Genomic DNA, 26,518 nt, shown 5'->3' with positions numbered 1-26,518 from the left:
ATGTTTAATCTCCATCTCAGATGGCATGAAAGAAAAATACCTGGAAGAACACCTTGGAAAATAAAACATAGAAATTAGCAGATTTGAGGAGTTCAAAAAATACAAATATGGCCTTTAAGTTGCAGCACACTAGATCCAGCATCTGACTGGAAGGAGCTAGCACATGCAGCATGTTTGGAAAGGATCTGCTTTGCCTCAGGAAAACTGAGGCCTAGAGGGACCTCATGGTTCCACCTGTTACTGAGCTTAGCAAGCTTCTGAGCACCATGCCATCAGCCAGGGTTGCTGTTTTACCCTAGACGTTTAACTGACAGATTTGGAATAACTTGCTACTGGAAAATCCCACTATAAACGTGAAAGAAGAGACTTAACAAGGATGCACATCAAGCCATGCCATAATTCATCTTCAGCTTGGCATGTCTGACACAACCTGTATACTGCCAGCACGCACACAATTTTTTTAAGCTTCCCTTCCCTGGTTATTTTTCTTCAACCTTCTCAGAGCTGAGCACTTCTGGCTCTGTTAGTTTTGAGCCAGGGTTACTCTGGACTCACCTCAGCTGCTCCTTGCTCTGCCCCCACAGATCAATGGTCTTCTCAGGAGCCATGTGCAGGTCCAGGTTGCAGACATTGGGTTTCTGGGTGTATAGCTTGAGGCACTGCTTCACCCAGTGGCGCTGGCAGCCCGGAAGGAAAGGGTTTCGTATGAAAATAAACCCTGACCATAAAGAAAGAGGGAGAGGGTAGGGAGAAAGTACAATTAGGCATATCCCTATGTTTTCTAAAACCATGGCAAAGAAGAGTGGGAGGTACTGGAAGAACACCTTAGATGTACAGCTCCTGAATTTGTAAGCTGATGAAATCTATTAACAGGTCTGACTAATTGAGACCTACTGTTTCTTCATTCCAAACAACTGGTGGCTATAAGGTAGAAGGCAGGGGGGAAGCCACAGCTGGTCTGAGTCAAAAATATCTGCATAAGGCATATTGATTACAGGTAGATAAAGGGTTGAGAACTTGGAAAGCCAGTTGCTTTGGAGTAAATTTGATACCGAAGTGCTCCAGCAAAATTCTTTTCAACTCTGCAAAGTTAAAGTAATTCTAGTTGAGTTTTTACAGGCTTCAAACTAACCTTGGTGCTGCCTCAGAACTCACTGTGTCTTCTTATTGCTCCTTCAGTGTCAGAACTGCAGAGAGCAGTCTACAGACTGAACAAGTACTTAGTAATGTAAACTGTTTCTCTCCTTGGTTCATGCTTGCTTCCAAGCAAGTCTGGTCATATCAGTCTTTACATTTTTGTATGGTAGTGCTCAAATGGGATGAAAATCAAATTATAATCCGAACTGCCTGTTGCTGTAGCCTTTGTTGATACATTTTGCAGTCATTGTTAATTAACGAAATGAGATGAACAGGTAGCTACAGTGCACATTCGTTTAGCCAAGCATTTCAGACAGAGTTCAAGCAGCAGCCCAAATAAGAGTGTTAGCAGAAACGTAATGGATCGATTTGGTCCATATCTTAACAGACAATAGTCCTTGACATTAGGTATACCATTGTGAGAAGAGGTAACAGGATTCTTCACTGGAATTTTCTCCCCAGCACCCCAAGGGGGTTTCCTTCCAGGCCAGGACTGACAGTATCGATGAGTGAGCGTGCTGAGGGGAAGATGCTGTTAATCTGTATCGCACCTGCTCTGAGAATCAAGGCACTCTTTCAAGACTGTCAATTCAGTAAGGCTCACCAACACAAAATTCACATATAAAGGGAGATAAGGGTTTAGGGGGAACAAAGGAAAAGGAGGTCTCAATGTTTTGCCCTATTGTATCTTTTTGTACTTCTCAGTCATAGCAAGTTAAACAGACAAAAATAGATGAAAAAGGAAGAAGCAAGTCGAGGAGTCTCAGTAGGCTACAAACTTGCCTTGTGGCCTTTATGAAAACAGTAATAAAAGCATGGAAAAAGCTTCCTGCCAGCGTATCTCACAGACCTCACAAGATTAAATTAACTGCTTAGAAAAGAACCTGCAGTGTATTAATAACATACTGTCATTCATTTCACTCCATTCCCTGCACCTTCAGTCTACAGGTAGCTTTCTTATAGGTCTGACTACAAGAATTTTCTTTGCCAGAAGCATTAAATTTACTTTCTGTTGGCCTCTGTACAGAACAGAGTAATAACATTGCCCTTCCTGTCTACAGCTTTTGATGTGTGTTTCTCAAAGCACTTCAGTACATACATGAATTACACTGCGCTAGGCATGTATTGTCTCCAGGTATTAATGAAGGAATTGAAGCCTGGAGGGCAACTACTTACACACAGAACTGAGAACAAGAATCCAGGTTTTATGACTCTTGTATCAGAAAGTCCAAACATGTTTGTGTCTCTCCAAACCTTTAATTGCTTACTGGTAAGAAATCAGAGTAATCCAGATTTACAAAAGGGAGAGCAACCGAAAAGCAGGAAACTACTATGCTGCTGATGTCAAAAAAAAGCAGAGAAGCCTGAATTTCTAACAGTTGTTGGCTTTTACTATAAACTTTTACACTTGTATTCAAGATTGAATAGTTCCTGAGAGGGCTAATGGCGCTAGAAAGCGGAGTAAGCCACACATGGCAGGGAGGTGAGTAAGAACTATAGTTCTTTAGCAATCTCTCTGAGCTGACTAAAGAACAACTCAAGCTTTAAATGCAACATAAATGAACTTTTTGGCCTTGAAAGAGTTGGGCTGAGTAGAATAAGCAAAGGAGGAATTATTTGGGGATCTGTATACTAAAGGAATCTGCCATGAGAAATCAGATACAATTCTTGCACTGCACCAAAATCTTGCAGCACACTAGGTTTTACCTTACACCTGGTGAACGTGATCTCCAGCCTCCATCTGGGTAAGACATGCAGGTGTCTAGCAACAGGAACAACCCCTCATAAAACCAATTTGTCTCGGAGGACAAATTGAGCATGAGTCAGTAGTGCACCCTTGCGGCAATTAAGGCTGATTACACATGGGCCTGTATGACTTAAAGCTACCTGGAGATTCCAGATTCTTCTCCAAAGCACATGGCAAAATTATAAGAAGCAATAGTCACAAACCACAGCAAGGCAAATTCTGATTATATATAAGGTGAAAAAAACATCACAATGAGAATTACTGAGCATTGGAATGTGTGCCTAGAAAGGCTGAGTACTCTCTGTCTGTGGAGATTTCCAAAACTCAACCAGAGCTCTCAGCAACCTGATCTAACTTTCAAACTGGCTCTTCTTTTAAGCAGAGGTTGAACGAGAGACCTCTGGAGGTTCAATCCAACCTAACATCTTTGTGTGACTCTACCAGGTGTCCTGAAAACCTAATACCATTTCAGTTTTTGAAGTTACACGCCTAATGAAATTATTCTGTACCTTGAATAGGACAAGAGGTTCACATTCACTTATTGTACACCAGTTATGTAGAGACCACACTTCAGACCTGAAGTGACTGTATTTCAGCCACTTACCTCACGTTCATGATATACATGGAAGAAAAATGGATGCTGCAGAAATACAAAATCTCTATCGAAGGCTACATCAAGTGGAATCCATTCTCACAAGGGGTGATCTGGTTGGTAAGAGACCATGAAACTACTGCTCCTTCTGTTCTAAGCTCTGTATGTCACCACATCCCACCCTTTAACGGAGTCGTTTGTTCTACTGCACTTAAAAAAACCACCACCGCCGTTAAATTATGCTGAGGCAAACCAAAATAGATTTTTTAGGCAGGACAAGGAAGATAAGATGGAAGATGCCTGAATGAGAAGCAATGAAGTTGTGTGAGATTTTTCTTGAAATCAAGAGGTACCTACCTGGATAGCCATTGAGGCCATAGGCTTTCCACCGGCTAACTGGCTGTAATCCTGCTCGGGAAGCATCTTGGTCACTGACTGAAGAAATACTGAGATGTGATCTGAACACCTGGCAAAAGAAAAATGCATCTGTTAAAGGGAGGGAAAAAAACAACAGGAAGAGAGACAAAACTCGTCTAAAAACAACACCTGTACAAAAGAAAGAGTGCTACCCTATTCCAGAACATCATACTCAGGGAATCTTGTGAAAATGCCAGCTGTACCACAGAACTATTGTCTGAATAATCGTGACCACAACGAGGCAAACAGCTACTAACAGGGCTGGTAGGTACTCAATGTACGAATCAAAAGGTACCTATAATTTCTACGAGATTCAGGGATCAGAAGAGATGTCCTTCATTCATAAAGAACAGTTTATAGTTTAAAAAAAAAAAAAAGCTGCACTATTTGTTCATTTCCATAGTACAGGCTGTAAAAAAAATATTCTGCTAATAATCCATCTCCATGAGAGAGTGCAATATTTACTACTCATAACACTTTATGTCTTCAGAGCATTTTCCAATTACTGTTTTTTGTTCCTAATTCCATAGGGTGGATAACTACCCTCATCTGTAATTTACAGGAGAAAAGATACAATGATAAAACATGCAAAGTTGTCTGATGTGAAGGACTGCAGAAACCCTATAAATGCTGAATACCACATTGTTGCTCCTGTCTCCTACACAAGGGTCAGCAAGATGTATTTTCTCACCACACTGGGCCACAGTAACGTGTTTTAAGCTGCAATAAGCCTACACTTGCTGAAGGAAAGAAACTTATCCAAGCTCTCACTGACTTCTTCCCTCAGGACTGCAAAGTTTCTTAGGGAGGACCGGGTCGAGGCAGGCTGATTTTGTTCCAGCTCAGTTCCCCAGTCCAGCTGTCAACACAGCTGTGCAAAAGTAGAGGCTGGTGTAAGGAAAGAGCTGCGCAGGCACTGTAGGAATAAGCAGGCAGAGGCAGGCAAGATTTGGTTGACGCCAATTTGAAGTGTATACAAAATTAAGGCCCAAGCGCAAGCACTCAGATTCTGCAGAGGTGAGCAAGGCATAAATTAGTCTCTGCAGGCTGACCGGTCTGTTTGCAATCTTCTGAGCAATGAGTCAAAACTGCATGCATCACATTTGTGAGAAGATGCTAAACTGCTGCTGGGGAGCAGTTTCTGGAAACACGCTCAGTTTTTCCAATTTCTCCACTACCTGCCAAAAGCAGCTCTGTGACTTCCAGCCTCGCAGAGCTTAATTCTGAGTCCTGTCTGTGGAACAACCCCAGGAGGGCAATTCCTTTGACTGAGCCTTTGCCACCTCTGTCTCCTCAAACTGCTGCTGCCAGGGCTTCCTGAGAACAGGACCTGTTTCTGTGATGAAGAATTACGCGTGCTGAATCAGTTAAACATGCTTTGTAGCAGGGCAGCTGGGGCATGTCACACTTCACTGAAGAGCTCAATCACTTGAAGCACTTTTCTGAGAAAAAAGGAACAATAGTATCTGGGTCAATCTGGCTGGCCTGTAGCTCTTCTTTAAGGGAAAAGCCACGTGTTTTTAACCTGGGGGAAAAGAGGAATAAAAGATGCTTTCACCAGTGAGCTATCAACTGATCTCAGAAGGTAACCTGCACAAAAGAAAGACATGGAGAAGGGACAGATGCTTGTGATGCTTTCAAGGCCTATGAATTTCCCAGAAGGGTTGTAAGGCTGGAATCCTTTATTTGATAAAGGATTGCTGCAAGCTCAAGAAAGGCTGAAATGTTAACAACTCCCTTGTTTAACGCTAACACCTTGAACAATTTCAAATAGGTCAGGTTTTGTGTCCACTTCACAGTATCAAAATCGTTGCCTGAAAAGATAGAAAAATATTTATTTTAAAAGAACAGTAGAAAGAAAAGACTAAACATTTGAAACATGAAAAATTAGGTCAAGTTTCGTTTCAACTATATTCTTTGTGCCCTGTATTTGTATAGGTTCATGGAGAATCCATGCTTAACAGTACTTGATGAAACATCCGTTATCCTTTTGCGATGAGACAAAATGGGAGATGAGTTTAAAGGATCACTTCTCAGTAACTCAGGACATCTCAGAACTACTAACTATGATTAACCGAACGCTACTTTCAGATGGACTCCTGACTGCCTGAACTGACAGCTGGGCCAGATGCTTGTGGCATGACAGGAAAAAAGGAAAAGAAACTTTTCTAGGAGACAGCCAGAACTGCAGCCAACAGCTCCTCAGGTGGGAGAGCCAAAGCCTGGCTCCGTGTCCTGCTCACGCAACTATTTCAGGACCAAAATGGCAACTGACAGGCCCAGGAAATAGCGTTAATAATAGTAAATAGCATTAGCTAACATAAAACTTTACTTTTTTTTCCAGTCTGCATGACACTTTGATTCCCTTAAACAACGCGTGGTTCTATTAGAGACTTCAGAGATCAGTTATTGGGGCATAACAAGTTAACAACAGCAGTAAATAAATACAAGCAAAACCAGAAAACCATCAAGCAGGATTCCTGTTACAGCGGCAGCTTCAGACAGCTGCCTGCACACAGCGCCCATCACGACCGCCCCCCCCGACGAGGCGCTCTGCTCAGGCACCACCGGGTGACCGGGACTGGCTCCGGCACCGGCCCCACTCGGGGCACCACGGGGGAGCCCCCGGCACACCGGGGATGGCGGCAGCAGCCCCGCAGCCGCGATGCCTCAGAGGCTGAGGCCGCTTCACCCCCATACACCTCACCCGTTCCCCCAGCGGGGCCACACCACACCGCGCCAACTAACAGCCTGCCGTGAGGGCAGCCGGGAGGATCCCGTTGTTCCCTGTCCCCCCCCCGCCGTTACCTGCCCCCCCGGCGCGGAGAAATCGAGCACTCCGCGCAGCTCGGAGGCCTCTCGCCGCCGGTAGAAGCGAAAGAGCCTCCTGAAGGCGTCCTCCCCGCCCTCCCGGCCCAGCGCCGCCGCCGCCGCCATTTTGGGCCCGGCGCCGCGTGCGGGCGGGGCGCGCAGCCGGGGCGGGCCGGGGGCGGCCGCAGCAGCGGCACAAGATGGCGGCGGCCGGCGCAGTGCGGGCAGCGAGGCGGGCACGGCGCGGCTTCGACATCTTCGTGGCCGATGTGCCCTGGACGGTGTCGAGCAGTGAGTGCGCCCCGCAGCACCTCCCCGCCCTGCCCGCGGGCCGGGGTGGGGGCTCGGGATCTCTGGGGGTCGCGGGGGGACCGGGGCCCGTGTAATAACCGCGCTGTTTCCCCCCGCAGAGGAGCTGAAGGAGTACTTCGCGCAGTTCGGGACCGTGCAGCGGTGCCAGCTGCCCTTCGTGAGTAGCCGGGACGGGACGGGAGCGCTTTCGGCAGACCCCCGGGGGCCTGGCTGGGAGCTCTGGGTGCGCTCCCAGCAACCCTAAATTCGTTTCGTTCTTTCCAGTTCCTCCTCTCCCATTCCTTTTCTCGTTCAAGGCTGACGTTTTTCATCCAAGTCTTAAAAAACGCATCCCTCAGAGCCTGCTGTTACTGCCCTTTCTCAATAATCAACATAAAAATACCTCTTATTAATTGACCCAAGTAGGTTCTCTACTGCGGTTTCACTTAATTTCTGCCAATAAACCATGCATGTGTTTCCTCTCCTGGGCCTAACAGAGAGGTTTTTGCCTGTCCAAGGTGCTCACACGCTGTCCAGAGCAAGGAACTCTCCTGAAATCCTCATTCCCCCTCACGTGCTCCCGAGCTGTCAGCTGTCCCTGCCTCTCTGCTCTTCAGTTGTCCAATTTAGAGCATATAGATTAGGGATTTCAGTGTCTGGTGCAGTTTCTTGGAGAGAACAATAATAATTAAAAAAAGGCATCCATAACAGAGCAGAAGAGGAATGCCTGCAAATAATTGCTGAAGGAGCAGAGGTTCTTTAACTTGTCTGTGAAGCAGTTTGTTAAATGAAGCTAAGTGTGTAGTAAGCTTCTGTTAAATTAGATTTGTTATCAGCTGAAGAACAGTTTAGAAGTGCAGAAAGCAGTGTAGTTACTGCTGAAAGCTGAAGTTCAGGGCACGTTCAGGAGGTGTCTGCCACACACAGCTTCTCAGGTTTGGAACAGAACGTGTTGCTCCATTGCTGAGGTAGGTAAGGTAGCTTACCTTAAACCTGCCTTCGTTGTTGATTAAAGCCAGAAGTGCTGCACATGTTTTGACGTGGTGATAACTTTAGGAGCATTCATTAATGTGTAAAACTGCCAGAGTTACAAAAGTCTGCCTGTAGACACCCCGGTAAAGACTTCGCTGGGATATTGAAACAGGGCAACGTGACCCCGATACCTTGTGGACAGAAGCTTTGCTGCTATTTGGGAGTGCTGGCAATCATGCCTGATGTTCAGTGAGTTGAGGAGCTTGCGATAATAGGCACTTCAGTAGACCTGACCCTCCTGCACCAATCCCTGCTTTATTGACAACTGTCTCTTCAGACTGGCAAATTATTCTTAAAAAAATAACTTTCTTCTTTTTGGTGCAGTTAAATGCTTGTCATCTAGAATTGCAGCCTGCTTTTCCAGTGCTGTAAGCAGCTGCTTTATCTTGCTGAATAGCTTTCAAGTCGTTGAGAAGGCTTATTTTCAAATCAGGCAGCCATTTAAATGTCAGTTCTGTTGTGACTGGCTTAATAGCAGGTAACTGCAGTTTGAAACATCCAGCTATGCATTATTCCAGTCTTCAACTATAACTTAAAATCTTAAAATTTTTTGATTGCTGGACTCGAGAAAAAGGGATGCAGAACAGCCTCTGCTAGGCCCCCCACATGCTGTCAGTAAAAGTAAATGCCTTAAAGTATGAAACAAGCTTCTGAAACAGGTACACTAAGTTTTCTGATAAGTTCTGAATCCTTAAGTTGAACATTGATAGAAAGTTGTTAACAGCCTATGTGAACACTTCCTATATTAACTGCTTTTTCTTTTTAATTGGTAACTAGGACAAAGATACAGGCTTTCACAAACGTTATTGCTGGATTAAATTCTCATCTCCAGAAGATGTTCAGAATACACTTCAAAAGGACTCTCACATACTTGAAGGTTCCAAGGTAATAGATGACAAATCCCTTAATGAAATAACATAATGAGCTGGGTCTTTAACTCCATTTTCTTTTGAATACAGTAACATCAAAATATTGCCATACAAATTCATGTGAGATTGTGTTTTGCCACTTAAGTATGCGTTTGGTGTGTTTTAAATAAGTAATAGTTGTTTATTCCACCATCTCCGCTTGACTAATTAGGGTCGTATATCCATAGACACCATAGAGATCCCATATCCAGAGATCAAAGCTTTCTCCTATGCTAAGGTAAAGGAACATGAATGTGGTAAAACTGTTCAGAAACCATTGTGCAACTTATTTGTAATAAAGCTTTCTGGAGGCAGACTCCAACATTTAATTTCTGTGTTGGGGAATAGAAGGAAGATGACAGAGTAAAGCTAAGCTTTAAATTTCAGTGAAAACAAGTGATGGTGGAGAGACAACTAGAAATTTGCTTTTGGCATAGTCACTAAATAGGGAGGAATTACTGAGGGGATTTCCTTGTAGATTTGAATGTGCTTCACCTGACCTAGCTACACAATATAGCACAACAAGAAATCTGATCAGTTAATGTCTTTGAACACTCAGTAAGAATCCAGCCATATTGTTCTGACAACGAGGCTCCTGAAACTTTCAATGCAGAGTAGAATAAGTTTGCAAGATGCTGCAAAGCTGCCCGCAGTATGTTGACTGTGGTTATCTCAGGACATACTGCTAAGAGCTGACCTCTGCGTTAAACTGTAGTGCAGAAGGGGAGCAGAAATCAAGCAGTAGCTTAGTGAATTCAGTCTTGAAATGTGACAAGCCAGGCCCTAAGCTAATGTCATAAACTGAGCTGAAAGTACCAGAGCTGCATACAACTACCATCCTATTTAAAGTAAGTACTATGACTAGCAGAGAGGAGTATTTAGTGTTGGTTTCTTCATTTCTGGAAACGTTGCTACATTTTATTCTTGAAGTTGTAAAATAACCGCCTTCCTTTACCTGCTAGGGGTGTGTGTGTGGTGTGGAGTATACTCTAAACAGGAGCTCTGATGCTTCTTTGCAGTGAAATGAAAAGCAGAAGGCGATTTGGCTTCTTCATTTCTTAAGAAATGCAAGGTTCTCTAGAAGGAAAATGTATGATCACGTCTCCCATTTACTGTGCTAGGTTTAAATAGTTACCTTCTGTTCCACTTCAAATTCCAAGCTTAGAAGAGGTTTTGCTGATAAACATCACTGTTGCCGTGTGAATCTTTTTAACTTTCCTGCCAGGAACTGAATATTTGTGATTCTACCTCATGCAAGAGGAGAGGTCTACCTTCCATACAAATGTTATAAAATATCAGAAGTTTTAAAAACAACAACAACAAACAACTTCTTGCCTAATGCGAATACTATCCATTGTTTTCAGCTCTCTGTCAAACTGCAGCAAAGTAGAAGATTCAATCAGCAGAAAGAAGACAATGAGTAAATGAGTGGTGGAAGGTGGCTTTATTTCACTAAACGTAAAGAAACTAAAATAAAGATTATGGAGAAACTATGAATGAGTATTTGATTTAAAACAGAATCCAGCTGTTTCCCCTCCTTGTTCAAATAAAGTATAGAACCACACTAAAGAAACACCGAATCATTATAGCATGAGACAGTAATTATATACAGCAGGAGAGCTTTTTAACAGATGAAATAAAAGCTTCAGCTACTTAAAAAACTAAAGCTGGAGGAAGGGGCTACATTCTTACCCTGAGATGCTGGGCAACAGGGAATTAGCAAAGTCAGATCACTTGCTACAGAACAGTTCCCCTGTGAAATGTTTCAAAGTGGTCTCCATTCTTCCGCTCTCCCTGGGTAGCTGTCCTATGTCGGAGAACTAATGTGTATATGCATCTCCACCTGGCACAAGAGTTCTGAACTGCTTTACGTACTGCCATCCCCCTACACACCTCCGTGATATTAAAAATGCCTTTTGAAGGAAGTCCAAGCAAGTAGTCCATTTCTTTGCTACTCAGGGAACAGAGGCATTTACTCCTTCCTCCGCTTTTTGCTCTCATGCTCGTGTTCCTTAGGGCGGCTGCTATCAGAAGGCCGTTTCGAACCACCATGTTGCTTGGCTTCTTCCAGAAATTTGTCCAAACCAAAGGGATCTTCCTCAAATTGAACTGGTCCATCTCTGCCTCTCCCTCTGGTGTTACGATCCGAGTTAGAGAACTCTTTGTCGGGAACAAACCTGGGAGGGCGGAAGAGATGATACTCAGTTGGTTCTAACTTCAGAACCCTAATTAAGAATATTTTGTATTTTTTTCCCCTTACCTATTTGTCTTGATTCGAGCCTCTAGATCATCACCATACATGTCCTTATCCACATTTTTACTTGGTCTGTAGATGTTTTGGGCCATATCTTTTCCACTTCTCCAAGGCTGGTCATAAACATTATAAATTTCATCCTCCCCTCCAGCAAAGCCGCTGTCCATACCCTGTGAAGAAGAAAGATGTACAGCTGTATAATACAAACGAGTCCAAAACCTGCTAAATTAATTTTAACATCAAGATACAGGCATGCTGTCAGACAGATACAAAAAGATGCTGTTGTGTGATTTACTGCTGATTTCCAGCGGGTTCAAGCACTTCATTAGGGTATGAGTAGTTTTGGCTCTGGGATTAAGACCAGACAACATGACACAATGATTACCAGCCTCAGTTAGCGCCACTTCTACTCTGTCACAAAGCAACGGGAAGGATTGCTGGCCATTCATATTTCAGAATAATGGATCATGTCAGTCTGCCCTGCAAGTACAGCTGTCTATAATGGCCAAGTACAACCACGCAGAAACGCACGTTTTTCAGGATTTCTGGAAAACACGATTTAAGCTGACTGATCCAAATTGCACAAGTTTATGTAAACCATGGAAGTAGAACTGCCTGCTTGTTCAGTTTTGATTCGTCAGCTTCCCTTTCTGCCTGCAAGTCTTTCACTGGAGACGTGAAAAAGAATGATTGACACACTGCAGGACTATTGAGGGACTTTTTAAAGCCTAATCTACTTTTTCATCTCTCAATAGTACAAAGTTCAGGGACAACAAATGTTGCCGTTCACTATTTATATCTTCAGAAGGGTTTTTCACAGAAGCAGTAATGGGAATGGCAAGCATTTACTTGCTTCTCTTTCAGAGCACATTTCCCCTATTCAATCAGCGCATTTATACAAAGAAAACGAAGTCGCTGCAACTTGAAGGCAAAAACAACCCCCACATACACTTTCTCCCCACAAACCCAATCCACTTTAATCCAGCTATACATTTTGAATATCTCATTTTTGTGGCATCAGCTATGGATAAGGAAGATCAGTAGTTTGCTACTAGTTATGTAGAGATGTCTTTCAGAGCTCATCCACACCATCTGTAAAAACAAGGTCCCTTTAGGACTCTAGCCATGCTCTCTAGGGCAGGATGAACTGTTGGTGTGTTCTCATAGAAAAATACACAGCTGTGAAAAGGTATTTTTACCTTGGTCTGGTTGAACAGCCTCTGGTCATATTGGACTTCATTGGATGGCCTAGGGTTGGGTACCCCTAGGGCAATAACTTCACTGATATCTCTGTTTTCATTTCTCTGCAGCTTTGACCTGAATTTAAAATTTTAATAAAAATTAAGTCAGATAAATCATACTTGTTGATACACTCAGCTAGAAGCCAATTTTGTATTAGCTGCTAACAATTTGCCCCAGATACCATATGTTAGCCATTACTGTTCTTTACTAGGTAACATTTAAAATTTGTCTCCTAGAAAAGGAAACATTTGCAAAGTTATGTTCAGCTCGGATTAATATTTAAATTTACTTTCCACTGTCTGCAATTTATATCAAGCTGATTTGGTCTACATGTCATATTTATTTTTTTCATGAAACAGTGTTCATTATATCCTAGAAAGGCTGTGCAATCTAATTTTAATATATTAGAGATTTTAAGCATACAGAAGCCATTTAGACTCAGAGATCTTACTGGCTGAGAGAAACAAGATGCTTGAACCTACATTCATAAATCTAAGCTCACTTCCAACGATCAGCTTTAAGGAATAAAGCCACTGATGCTGGTCAGATCTCACTGAAAATACAGGATGTATCACTGTGACTCACCTTTTGTCAGGGGCTGCCCTGGAGAGATTCCTGTCATGCTGCCTCTCTTTGCGCCGGTCATGTCTTATTTCATCCCTTTCTCTAGCTTCTCCATCCTCTGAACAAATGCAAAATTGCTCATTATACACAACTACTGAAGTCTGAATTAACTATGGCACAAATATTGGCACAGTGATGAATTTAGTATGCATTTCCAAAAGAGAAGTGGCCCTTAGCACTGTTACATGTTACATGTTACATTTTAAATAAACATCACATGGAAAACTTTCTCATGCCACAAGCAGTTAACTGTCCTTGACAAGAGACCCCAAGCAGGCATATCCAACAACTACGTTTTCCCAACTTAAAATGCCTTAGAATACTTGTCCATCCATCTACACATGAATATCCTGAAAACCCACAGGCAATTGTATCATACACTTATTTCTATTACATGTCAGTATAAAAATATTGTTCAACCACAGGCATCTAAGCACTTCGAAGAACCTTCTGTGACCCAGTATCACTCAATCACTTGGATTGGAAGGAGCGTCTATTTCAGCCTCCTGCTCAAAGCAGGATCAATGCTGAAATCAAACCAGATTGCTCTGAGCTCTGTCTACTTTGGTCTGTAAACCCTCCAAGGACAGAGACTACCTCTCTGGACAACTCTTTCCACTGGTTGTTGTCCTTATGGTGAAAACTCTTGTCCTGATACACAGCTGGAATGTCCCACTTCAAATTTTGCCTACTATCTCATTCTTCCACTGGGTAGCTGTTGATCTCCTTGTAAGAAGACTTCCATCAGGTACCCCCAAGCCATCTCTTCCCCAGGCAGAACAAGCTTCATTCCTCTCAGCATCTTACTATGGAGATGCTCCAGCCACCTGACCATTTTGGCGACCCTCCACTAAACTCACTCCAGTTTATCAATGTCCATCTTGTACCACATTCCAGATGCAGTCTAACAGATGATAAGCAAAGAGAAGCTACTCCTTTCCTTAACCTCATGCCTACATTCCTGCTGATGCAGCTTAGTATGCCCCTTACAATATTGCTACTGCCAGGGCACACTGCTGGCTTATGTTCAGCACTCCCAGGTGTTTTTCAGCAGAGCTGCTCTCCAGCCTGCCAGTCCCCCTGCCTGCACTGTTGGAGAGAGGTTAGTCCACCCCAGCTGCAGTATTTGCTACTGTATGACCATATCCTCCACCTTTTAGCAAAGTAAGAGAACTGCTCTGTAAATTCAACACCTTGATCTTTGAAATGTAATTTAAATCAAGACATAAGACTTATCACAGTGGTTATGATTTAGGTTATTAGATTTTGGGCCTAGTGGTCAACATTACTATAGCTCTATACGACCAGGTATAATAATATGAGAAACAAATTATTATTTACTATCTTTGAAAACTTAAAGATGGTTTAGTTCTCAGATGAAGTCAGAACAATTGTTTTCTGAAAAAATATCAATTATAGCAGTCCACGAAAGCCATTACATGTACCAATCCAGTTGCAATTATGAATTTCTCGAAGTCCTAAACCTGTATACACTCAACCTCACAGCAGTGTATTAAACTCAGATCCCACCAAAACAGACCCCCACTAAGTAACCAAACACACTGACTGTCGAAGTGAAGACATAAGAAGAGATGTCATGGTTAAAGTTGACATTTAAGTATTATAAATTCTGAGGTTATTTCTGCAAACATGCACTTCAAAAAGTGTTAAAAAAAACAAACAAACAACACCATAGTTTTTTAGTAACAAAGAAATGTACCTTTTTCAACATGGGTTTTGATCCCAGCTCTTCTCTCCCTTGCTTTTTGGGCCATTTCTCGGAGCTTTTCCTCATGTTTCTCCTTTTCTTTCTGAGCCATTTTCCTCTCCACCTGGGCACGCATCTCTACAGCCTCACGAGCCTGTACACATAAGACCCCTAGTTAAAATGACAGAAAGCTAACACCTGGGATGCAAGCAGATCATCTGTCCTAGAACTACACAGTAAACAGGGAAGGAACTGAGCTATAAAGTTAAAGTTCAAAGCCAGATAAGCACAGTCCTTCAAGCTGAGAAGAAATAGACACAACATCTAATAATTTAACCCCACACTGAGCCACTGACTCAAAGATACCGGGGATGAAACCTTATGGAAGTCCAGAAGCAGGACAGACCAAAATGCTATAGCCTATTCCCAGTTGATTTTCTCAAGGAAATAAACATATAATGAAGGTTAAAACCACATGAAAGAGAACAGTTTCAACAACCACCTGACCTTTCTGTCAGCTATATAGAGAGCCTCAGCGAGCTTGGCAAAGTTTTCATTAATATGAACGGTCTGCAATCCTCTGCCATCTGCAGCCAGACGCTTGTCTAATGGAATTGTGTAACCCTAAAGTGGAAACAGATAGGCGGTTAATCACAGACATTGACATTTTTAATAGCAAGCTATTAGATTCATTGTGTAAGGAAAAAACACAACACAAAACACAGAACTTGGCCATTCATAAATAGGCTGCAATAAACCTCTTTTATATGTACTCCAGATTCATACCAGGCAGTATTAAGCTTCCCTCCAATTCCACCCCATCTCAAATCTAGATCGTATTTTCCCTTCAAGTTGCATCTTCATAAAAATGAGAATGAGTTTTTGATTAATAAGCTCCACTTTTTGTGTTAAGAACTACAGGTATTAGATTTCTTAGTCTACACGGTTTTACTGTTTGTGCTTAAAACTTTCCCCAAACTGTTTTCATACCTACAAAGAAGTCAGATGATTCAAAAATGGGAAAGTAAGGGGCAAAGCTGTTAGCAAAAGCAAAAGACACTAAATGCCAGCTTTGCCTTTAGAAGCTGAAAACTGGAAGTATTTATAGAAGATATTTTAAGATTCTTTAGAGAGCTCTACACATTTTTTGCTTTGGTATTAGCATCTGTAACCTAAAATTCGATCTACTAATCAGTGTCAGTCCCAGTTATACAGCTGTGTTTGGGTAGAAAAATAACATCAAAACAGGCAGCTTTTCCTTCCTCCATTCAGAAAGGCCTCCTCACAACAACAGCTTGTTATGTTTGAGAACAATTAGACTGGTCATTGCAGGATATTATAAATTCTCCTTCTCTCTGAACAGAAACTTAGCTACTGAAGAAAAATGAAGGTATAGGACATACCTACTCAAATAAGAAATAAAAATAGCTAAGCTAACCACTAATGAGGATAAATTAATGCAATAACACCAAAAGGGTAACTTTCCAGAGACCGACTGCAACACTAAAAAGAAACATGCTTGGTTCTCTAAAAACTACCTTTCCCTTTTTCAGTGTAGACGGGCTTACTTTGTGAGCTCCAAAGACTTTAGTTTCAGCCTCCACATAGTGCACTATTATAGGGATTTTAACTAATGTAATTTTTTTCCTCTCAAAATGTATAATCTCAGCCATGAAGTAATATATTCTCTCTGCTCTATACTGTTGTCAATTTGACAACTCTAATATGCCAGAAAGAAAAAAACTGAGCTGTACAATTGCATGTTCTGCACGCTGGAAGAAGCCAGTTTGTGTCACTCTCGGGATTTAAAACCAGTATTATTCAGGCTGTACATCATTCAGAGATGTCCCCCACTAAGGTGCAGCATTAGAAAGGTGATTTTATGACAACTTAATTACCTTTGCATTTTTCCAGTTTGAAATGCACGGAGGAATTTTCCACTCTTGTTGCTCTTTCACAGTCATCTGATAGAGGAGAGAAAGCAAAGTCATCTTTAGATTTATAGCAAAAGGACAGACTGTTTTCTTTCTTAAAGGCAGCTATAAAACTATTGACATCATTTGGAGTACAAGTTTCAGGACACTGCTACAAGAAAACAACTCTTCTTAGCAGCAAGGAAATGTTCATTTCTGCACTGTACCTTTGATAACACTGAAGAAAGTTACAACATAGCTATTCAGCCACCCTCTTGAACTGTCACCACAGACCAGAACTTACAGCCAGCTTGTTAACACTTGAAAACTTAATGGCAGTTCAACTTGTAAAAAACTGAAGAACCACTACACTCATCTCTCAGAGAGAAGATAATCCTTCACAATACAAGAAAAGCCTTATGTCTTGTTTATGAGTAGCATGAGTATACCAAGGCTAGAGTTTGTCTACTCATTCACACCACAGAGAACCCCAGCAATGAAGACCTGCATAAAATACATAGGAAACCTACTCAAGCTTTGACAAGTTACATAAGAAAAGAGGTAGTTTTGGAACCATCCAAATGAAAAAATAGTCTTTGTTGGGCACCAATCTATCACTTAACATCATATTAAAAGGACAAGGAAGAGAAGGTGCACAGAAATGAACTGGATCAAAGCAGAATTTGGGAATCCACCTACAAGTTAAAAATTAGAATAGCTATGGTATTTCATACCTTTCTACTGGGAGAATGCATTACAGGCGCTGGAGGAGAAGGTGGTCCACGTGGAATCTTCTTGTTAATTCTGAACAAGTAACAAAAAACTGCTATGAGCATGTTGTATGGGAATATACTTGAGAATCTTTTTTTCTTTTTTTATGAAGTTTTGACTACTTACTTGAATCTTGGAGGCTCCATAGGATCCTTCTGCATTTCCACCATCCGAATAACTCTCTGTTTTGCTCCAGAGTTGAAGGCAACGCCTTGCTGCGATGGTGTGTACCTGGATAAAACAAAGCGCTTCAACTCTCTGCAGGCAGCCAGCTGGGTATTCCCTTCCCACCTCAGATTTTATTCAATTTACTGCTCTAGTGGCATTTTAATTCTATCCACACCAGTTAAAGACTCTTCCACTGTAAATGCCAGGAGCTGGTAACTGCACTGGACTATATGCAGATAATCAACTACACTAGACAGAATGCATCTTCCCAGGGCCATGCTCTCCTGCCTCAACCCAGATTCAGGAAGTCATTATAAACAAGGACCAGCTTCCTAATATTTCCATATTATTATTTCCTTTTTTTTTTTTTTTTTTTTCAGGGCAGCATCATTCATAGTCCTCCCTGACAAATCTGTATTTTGTTGCTAAAGCAATAAGCCTCCTTAAGTGCCACAACTCATGACACGTTGACATACTTCAGCACACTTCAAACTCTGTTGTCATCAGCAGGTTAATTCAAAATACACAAACAAGTTTCATCCTACCTACAGAAAAAAAGAATTTAAGAGGAATTTCTGTTCTCATAAATTAAAGGAACATTCTGATTTTATATGTAATGTCATACACATGCACCAGCAATACATACCGGATGTACTGTGCAGGAGCTAATTTGTCAGCTGCTCGAACTGGCATGGCTGCTGCAATTTTCTGTGAGACTGATTTCTCCAAGGCTGCTCTTGTCTTCTCTGTTATCTGAAGGCAAAAATGCCACAGTATGCACCTCATCAAATATGCAAGACATACAATGTACTTCCAATAACCAGGCACATCAGTGCCTATGATACCTCTCTAATTGTCTCCTCATCTGGTCTTTGCAGTTCAGGATCATCCACATTCATGACCTCTTTTGGGACAAGATCCGTGTATTTGCTGTAAATAATCTGAAAGACAACATATTTTATTAGTGCTGGAGAACACAAATAAATTGAAGTATTTCAAAGGAATATTTCAGGCCTTGATTAAGTTCTGGGTATTAATTAAATTGTATACAACAGTATAGAACAATTAACTGTAATGCATTTATTGTATACAATTACATATTACTCAATGACTTCCACAGAATAAGAACGTACTCTTCAGTCCGATTTACAGATGGGATATTCGCAAAAACAAACAAACAAAAAAAACCAACAACCATCTGATGAAATAGAATTACATAAATCACTTTCAGAATGGAAATTAGACAGTTTCCTGCTTCCTTTTCCTATGCTTCTTCTTCAGGCTCCAAAACAAACAGAAAATTCAAGTTTACATTTCTGTTTTCAAAGATTCCTTAAGATTTTCATACATGTCTTTTTCAGTATCTAGAATTTTTCACTTCATTACATTTCTATGTTCTTGGAAAAAAAATGTTCAAGAAGTCTTTTCTTGACACTTCCCCTTATACAGGCAGTTCAATCTTTATAGAACACGCACCTAGCTGTCACCAGCTTTTAAGTCCCAATTTACAATGTATGGAAAGAATGTTATCAGATAATTACAGGGGGAAAAGCGCTAATACACTGCACTAATGTTTCACATTAATCCAACAAATAACATCAGAGAGTCTTAATTCAAAAAGTTAAAAGTTATTATAGCTATTATTTCAAGTTTATTATAAAGTGCATGTCCAACTATGAAACAGACCTTTAGCCTCAGTATTAATTTGACACATGAGCCATTTACTGCTTCTCATCTTTCACTCACAAAATTTTAATCTTTTCTATTAGTATAAACAATATTGCGGCATCTTAAAGGCTGAATGAAGGACAACTGCAGAGCAGTGGTCCTCTAATTCTAAATCCAGATGTCTCGCTGCCCAAAGAACCAGGTATGCTGAAAGAACTCAGATTATCCCAGAAGACATAGTAGGAAAAAAAATCTAAGAGGCTCCCTCAAAACTACAGCATACTGAGGTACAAATGAGTTACATGAACTAGTTAAACACCGAAATAATGCATGCTAATGGAAAGCTGCAGTAATGTGGAAGAAATCAATAACATGTATGAAATTTGCCTGAAACCACCAAATATTTTGTCTTCATCAAAACCCGACACACTTGCATGTCCTAACTGGAGTCCTTTTTCTGAGGTGATACAGACAGGCAAATGAAAGATGTTGTTGCACTGTGATGTTTTTCTAGACATTTACACCATTTTAACATGAAAATTCAGACGTTTTATTGATCCAGGATCAAGAGGAAACTGGGTCCGTTTGATACTGTAATATGCTCATTCCCTACCATTTTTCATGTAGGGAATTTAAAAGGAAGCATTGGCCTGAAAAGCAGAATCTCCTAGCCACAAATGAAACGCTCAATTTTTGGTACAGACAGACAATTCTTTTTCTGGATGAGGCAGCCTTAACAGGCAGCAATTAGAAATCTACATGCCATCGTAACAGCAGAAAAAGAACAATCTTACCTAACTATCTCATGGTAGGATTTAGTCATCAATCGCATTCAGAGTTCCCACAAGATATCTGATAGAGGCAAGTGTCTTGACAGAACGTTCTTCATTTAACACTTAAATCCCTGCTCTCAATACATTTTATTCTATATATCCAGAAGAGCTCTGTACAGCACTCATCAATCTTACATGTAAGTCAAGAAGCTACTATTAAGCCTTGCAGAATGAGTGCCTTCCTCTGATTCCTCCGTATGAGGCATGTAACACCTCAGAAGTTGTTACAACGCTGTTTGGAAGCCTGATAAGCATACCACAGAAGAAAAAAAACAGGCAACAAGCTCTCAAATCAAACTCTGTGAGGAAGGTGAATAAGTTATGAGTAACAAGTACTTTTGAAATTATTTTAGTTCTATTCATGTTCTCTTAACCTGTCCCCTTGCTGTGACAGGAGTTCCTTCAGCATTGGAACTATTCCCTTATGAATGTTTCAACTGAATTCACAATCTTGAGAGAAAACCGTAGACAAGATTTGTGGTCCTTTTTTCTCCATTCATGTCTAAGCCACAGCCTTGGACCAGAAAGAAGAAACCTATCTCCTGCATAGAAAAACCACTTTTGCCGGGAAACAAGTAATGGACCTAATAATTCCATTCCTTAATTTCACTCTCTTTTCTGTCCTAATAAAAATGCAGCAAGCAATTACATATCCTTTTTTTTTTTTTTCTCCTTTTAAGGAGACAGAGCATTAGTTTCACCATTGCATGTCAATTATTGATTCCCCAAGCCTTATTTTAGCCTGTCTTCCAGTCATGCGAGTACAGGAAGTATTGGCAGAATTCACAGCAGCACAAGAGCTAGCCATAGTGCTGGAAGTCTTTCCTCTGGATAACCACATGGAACTGCATCCCCAGATCCGTAAGGTCGTGCATCCAGATCTATCAACATTATCCCGTCTTTCACATCTAGCAGACTTTCTGCCAGCCCCAAACAGAAGGCTTGTCAGACTATCTCAATTATGTCAGCATTTTTAAAGGAAAATTCTCTGAAGCAACTATTTTTTAAATATCTAAGGGAACAGATGCGAGAGAGATGAACCAGTACAACAGCAGAAATTGCTGACAAGCCACCTAGATACAGGGCCTGATGATGGAACTGCTGCCGCTACAAGAAGGCAGAACACTAAATTCAACTTCAAAAAAATCCATAAACTGTAGCTAAAGCAAAGTCTGCTTCTTAACTCAGACCAAACAAGCAGCTCACAGAACAGTGTCAGAAACTTCATCTTATTTCTTACGGGCTACTAAGTATCTGTTTCTCTTAACTCTTGAGTATTAAGATTGAAGAAATATTTGAATTATGACTGCTACTCTCAGGATAATAAAACTTTTCTATGTAATCCTACGGACACTGTGCTATCAAAACCTCTATCTTACAGAAAATATTTCACAGTATTCAGCTCAATACTCACTGAAGAACTGCTCCCTACGGCATATTTACTAATATCAGGTCTTCCAGTGAAATTGTTTCAAATACCTGATTTTCCCACAGTTTTACTCTCCCTGAAATCGCAATATTTTGTCTTTAATCTTAGCATCTACATTCATCTGGACGCAATCAGAATTCAACTGATCCAGAAGAGCTAAGCAAAGGAAGTTAGGAAACCATAATTCCAGCCCAGCCACTAACAGAGCTCAGTTATGGAAGTGATACTTAGCTCTGCCGTACTGCTCAGTATGGCCACAAAATGAGAATATGCCTATATGCACACAAAGAGTATGTTCTTTACAGTAGTTTCCGAATTCTCAACCAATAAGGCACAGCAGAAGATCAGTCATTCTGTGCTGAAGTTTATCATCACTTCTAGTTCTTTTTCAAATATACTTAGATCCTGGTATTCAAATCCAAACAGGTTTACTATGTGAAAATTGAATCTGATCGTATAGGTGAAGATATATTTTGATAAAGTTGTAAAAACTGGGGGGTTTAACTATGCTTTTTTCTTTTCTCCCTTATTTGCCCTAAAGCATCCACCAAAAAACAAACAAACAAACAAACAAACAAACAAAAAAAACCCAGCATGATTGTTACTTCTTATCTCTGCTGCTCCAAACAATTTTTTTTTTTCATTTTGGGATAAGTCAAACGTCTAATTATTATCAAGTATTTAACATTTATAGAGTTCTGTGATGCATTTAGTATTTTAGCATCATCCTCTTGACAAATAATTCCAGACACTAAAGTCTGGTAAAAATACAATGAAAGTCCCCACAATAACAATGTTACCACTGTATTGTTTACATTTTGTCAGGCTACTTTCTATCTGTATGACAGCATGGAGTGTAATTGATTTGAACTCATTTCTTTTTGAAAGGTGTTGCAGTCTTCGAGGATAAACAGGATGAGAATAGACAAGATGTAACACTTTTGTTACTCAACTGAGATACAGTTAAAATATGAAATCCTACAGACATCAACTTTCTGCAATTTTGGCAACTGTACATATAGCTCCTCCAGGTATACATCCCAATCTACACATTTGAAAAAAAAAAATATTACCTTGTCCTTTGACTGTCCTTGTCGAGCAATTGCATCGTATTTTATTTTTCCTTCTGCATCCACCTGAACAGCCAACGCATTGGACATTTTCTTCTTTCGGCCCATATCCAGTGGATATTGGGCCACATGAATTTCTGGGAAAGCACCGCCATCTCCAAAATCCTACACAAAAGAAAAAGTTGTGAATGACTGAAAGACAAACACATAGCATAACATTTGCACTGGTGGGAAAGGAACAAAACAGTGGATTGATTTTAACAAAATGAAACGTAAATGCTCTAGCAGATTTACAATATTAGCTTGTAAGAGAGCAATTGACTACAGAACTTCACTTGTTAAAAGAAAAGACATTAAAATGCATAGACATCTTGCAGAGAAGTATCTTGAATTATTTCTTGCACAGAGAAATAGCCTATATCACTGACTCGAACATGCAGGCACTACAATATGACAGACAGTACGTGAACAATTCACATGCAAGTTATTAATTAGAACTCCAAGAACTTATCTGCTGTAATAAAGCAACGCTGGAAGTAAAAAAAAAAAAAAAATAACCAGTAGAGATTTTCATCATAAAATTACTACTATTGTAATTTTAGTTATCGCACCATAATGAAGTGAAGAAATTTAAAAAGCTTTCCATTCCTTTCAAGCCTGCAGCTCATGGCTGTACAATGGCACGGATGCCAGCTATCTATTTCCTTATTTTGACATGTGAATACATTGAAACTGGGCAGGCACCCAATAGCCCAGTATTCTTAACAGTTTATTTCTCCTCTTGTTCAACCTGTTGCTCTAAAAGCCTCTGAGGAACACAAGTAAAATAAAGACCTCCTCAAACAGACCACCCTGACTCAGTAACACTGAAGACGCACACGGAATTGGTCCTACTGCTAGACTGACTTCAGGCAATGGGTTCAAAAGCAGTTCTTCAAAGGAAGCACTTGCTTAAAGCAGCACCAGCATCTCCCCACTCCCTGTTGCGATGGCATTGCTTTTGCCTGAGAGCAAACCAGACCAAGGGAAAGGAATGGTTGTCTTAGTTAGATAGATCCCCCTCCATATTCACCAGGGGACCAAACAATTAACACCACTGCAACAAACAGTGTGGACTGAGGCTGGAGCAGTTGGGCAGAAGGCTTCCTTCCAAAGCAGGACATGCCTGTGCTAGCTTCAAGTGCTCCCTGACATACAGCTTCAAGTATTTAACTTCTACCACTGGATGTCCCACATTCAGCAAGCAGTTACAGAATCAATGCTCCAGTACCAGCCAGAACAAAAGTCAGTCCTTCCTCAGAGTTTTTTACGTAACTGGATCTACTACGAACAGATACTGTTTTTCAATGATGGCATTCTAGGACCATTGGATAAAGGTTGTATTTCATAAACAACTACTACTGAAGAATTTGCATTTGTTTATGAGGCAGAAAGGGAAGTCCCTAACAGCCCTTTGAGATGTCCATCATTTTGTGGCCCAGTGATGCTGGAAACTGACCTGACTTCTTAAGTGTTTTTGCTAACACCTGAAAGAATAAACATGAAAATATTAACATGAGTAATTAAAAGTGTAGGTGAGAACTGAAGTGAAAGTATAAATTTTAATACCACATGCTTTATTAAATGTGGAAACCCCATAAAAATATTTTATTTCAGACAACCAGAGGAATTACTGTTTGAAGTCACCTTATCTACCACTAATGGATCACCAAGGTGCTGCATCAATCTTTAAGACAGTGGGACTAACTCATAAATATGAGAGTAAGGCTGTTAAAAACTCAGGCAATGGAAGCACTTTGAAACAACCCAGGATCATACAAGAAATATTGTATCAAAACCTGAAGAGCATGCCTTGTCCCAAGAGTACTGGCCTTTGACTCACCACAGTAGGTCTCGGATGTTATGTCTAATACCATTTCAAATTCTGCAATTTGTGGCTCACAATGGAAAAACTGTACCAAAATCCTTTGGAATTGGAACCATACAGCTGTATTTGCCATTCTAGCTTTTAACAATTCTGGTTGAGATTACATTGAAGTGACACGGATTATAGCTAAACACACCAAACACCATTCAGAAGCATTCTGCCAGTAACATACTTACACAATGAACATCTGACAAATTTATAAGTTTTCTCCCAACTCTAACATGAATTTCTCCCTCCCGACCCCCCACTAGCAGCTACCTTTTGCTACCCTAAGAACACAATACACACAGAACCGCACAGCATTCTGTTCTTGGCTATCCACCTGTTCACTTATTCCAGCTATGATCTGGGCGTGTATTAAACAACTAATGATGGAGGGATGATACGGATAACCTTCACAGAGCATCACTGCATTCTCAGACCATAAACCAAAAGTACCATAGACCTATTTCCATAAAACAACCTCTGAAGAGAAGAAACCTTGAAACAGGCTGTTTATCACCAAACTTTTAAAGTAACTCGGTTAATTACAACAACTTCCCCCAGCCCAATAATACATCCATTAGGCGGGAAGGGAATTCAGCACGTAGTAAGGCTGTGCACAATTCTCTGCATTATGTTTGTGATGCTCAGAGTTTACTTTTCCTCTAGAAAAGATATTTCTTTTCTCATCAACACGTACATACTGCTACAGTATCAGTTTAAATATCTACCTCTAGCACGCGTGGTATCCATCCTTTCCGGTAACCATACGGGGGCGGTTCCCTTCGTGATGAGACTAGAGCAGTCTGCCTAGATCTCTGAGCTCTTGCTCTTTCTTCTAGTTCTAGCTGGTCCTGAGACAGCTGGGTTGGAGCTGGTAAAAAACTGCACATCCATAGGCAGCCACCAAAAAAAAAAAAAGAAAAAAAAAAAAAAGAGACACAAAGTTAATTCTCAGAATTTTCCACAGTGAAACTCAACCTACATTGAGTCTGCTACTAATTTAAATGTATTTAAATTATTAAATCTTCTCTACCATAGGTCTACACAGACTTACTTAGAAACAACTTATGAAACTTATGCATTGCTCTCACAAACCAGAGAGGTTTTCTGAAATGCTGCAAAAGCAGCTCACACTTTCTCAGCATTCTGGAAGACTCCTGTAGGATCTGATGTTAAATCCACCCATATTCCGTCTTGCTTCAACTGGTGTGTGACAACGGCCATTCTCTAACAGGAATGTCACACACCTCTGTGTACTCTTCCCACCAGCAGCGAACAAGAAAATAAAACTGTCCAGCCGACTCTCCCTCCCCTGCTCTCACGGCAAAGGCCCACAAACAGACCCAAACAGACCTGTCAACAGCCTCCCCCCCCAACCTTAGACACCTCCCGGCCGAAGTCGAGCAGCCAAAATTCACTTCCCCAACTTCCTATTTCCCAGCTCACGCCGACCCCGCAGCCCTTGCTCGCGTATTTTCAGGCCGCGCTCAGCCCCCGGGAGATCGGCCCTTCAGCCCAGCCCAGCGGAGCCGCGCTGCTGCGGCGAGCAGGCGAGGCAGCAGCTTACAACAAAGCCCCCAGCCCTCGGTAATGACAAAAAACAACAGGGAAAAGCCCCGTGGCTCCCATCAGCCCCGGCCCCACAGCTCCCCGTTCCCGCAGAGGTGACAAACGGCGGCGAGACCCCCGCACCCCCTCCCCAACCCCCCCCCCCAGGCCCCCCTCAGCGCCCCGCGGCCCGGCCCCCTCAGCAGGCCCGGGGCCTATGGGGGGGCCGCGGCCCGGCAGAGCTGCCCCGGAGCGCAGCCCCAACGCCGGCCGGAGCCCCCCGCGGTGCCCGGGGAGCCGCAGGGAGGCCGGGGGGCGGCAGCGGGGGCCGTGAGGGGCCTGTGAGGGGCCCACAGGACGCACCTGGTGAGCGCCATCTTGCCGCCGCCGCCGTCTTCTCCACAGCCAGGCCGCGGGAGCTGGGGGGGGGGGGCGCTGCTGCG

The 26,518-nt window shown here is 41.7% G+C and overlaps 3 protein-coding genes across 3 annotated transcripts in view; 1 reads left to right on the top strand and 2 right to left on the bottom strand.

Moving 5' to 3' along the window:
- Window positions 1-6,913, bottom strand: part of ALKBH1 (alkB homolog 1, histone H2A dioxygenase) — a 13,413-nt gene extending 6,500 nt beyond the window's left edge. Inside the window, exons 1-3 of the mRNA XM_084287587.1 lie at window positions 6,702-6,913; window positions 3,834-3,942; window positions 556-718 (exon numbers count right to left, since the gene is read on the bottom strand). Coding sequence (XP_084143713.1) covers window positions 556-718; window positions 3,834-3,942; window positions 6,702-6,830 — 401 coding nt within the window. The 5' untranslated portion in view covers window positions 6,831-6,913. The remainder of the gene's footprint in view (window positions 1-555; window positions 719-3,833; window positions 3,943-6,701) is intronic.
- On the top strand, window positions 6,849-10,432 carry SLIRP (SRA stem-loop interacting RNA binding protein). Its single transcript, XM_084287588.1, has 4 exons — window positions 6,849-6,995; window positions 7,115-7,173; window positions 8,805-8,912; window positions 10,300-10,432. The coding sequence occupies exons 1-4, from the start codon at window positions 6,905-6,907 to the stop codon at window positions 10,357-10,359; spliced, it is 318 nt and encodes a 105-aa protein (XP_084143714.1). The 5' UTR covers window positions 6,849-6,904; the 3' UTR covers window positions 10,360-10,432.
- Window positions 10,361-26,518, bottom strand: SNW1 (SNW domain containing 1). Its single transcript, XM_084287586.1, has 14 exons — window positions 26,439-26,518; window positions 25,256-25,409; window positions 22,619-22,780; window positions 18,461-18,556; window positions 18,262-18,368; window positions 17,574-17,678; window positions 17,411-17,480; window positions 16,662-16,727; window positions 15,271-15,387; window positions 14,776-14,917; window positions 13,017-13,113; window positions 12,389-12,506; window positions 11,196-11,359; window positions 10,361-11,112 (listed from the first exon to the last, which is right to left on the bottom strand). Exons 1-14 carry the CDS (start codon window positions 26,450-26,452, stop codon window positions 10,908-10,910), a joined length of 1,617 nt encoding a protein of 538 aa, XP_084143712.1. The 5' UTR covers window positions 26,453-26,518; the 3' UTR covers window positions 10,361-10,907.

The sequence above is a fragment of the Netta rufina genome (genome assembly GCF_964035555.1).
Source record: "Netta rufina genome assembly, chromosome: 5".
In the NCBI taxonomy this organism is placed as follows: domain Eukaryota; kingdom Metazoa; phylum Chordata; class Aves; order Anseriformes; family Anatidae; genus Netta; species Netta rufina.
Note: the sequence above shows the minus strand (reverse complement) of the source record. Positions and strands in the feature narration are given on the sequence as shown.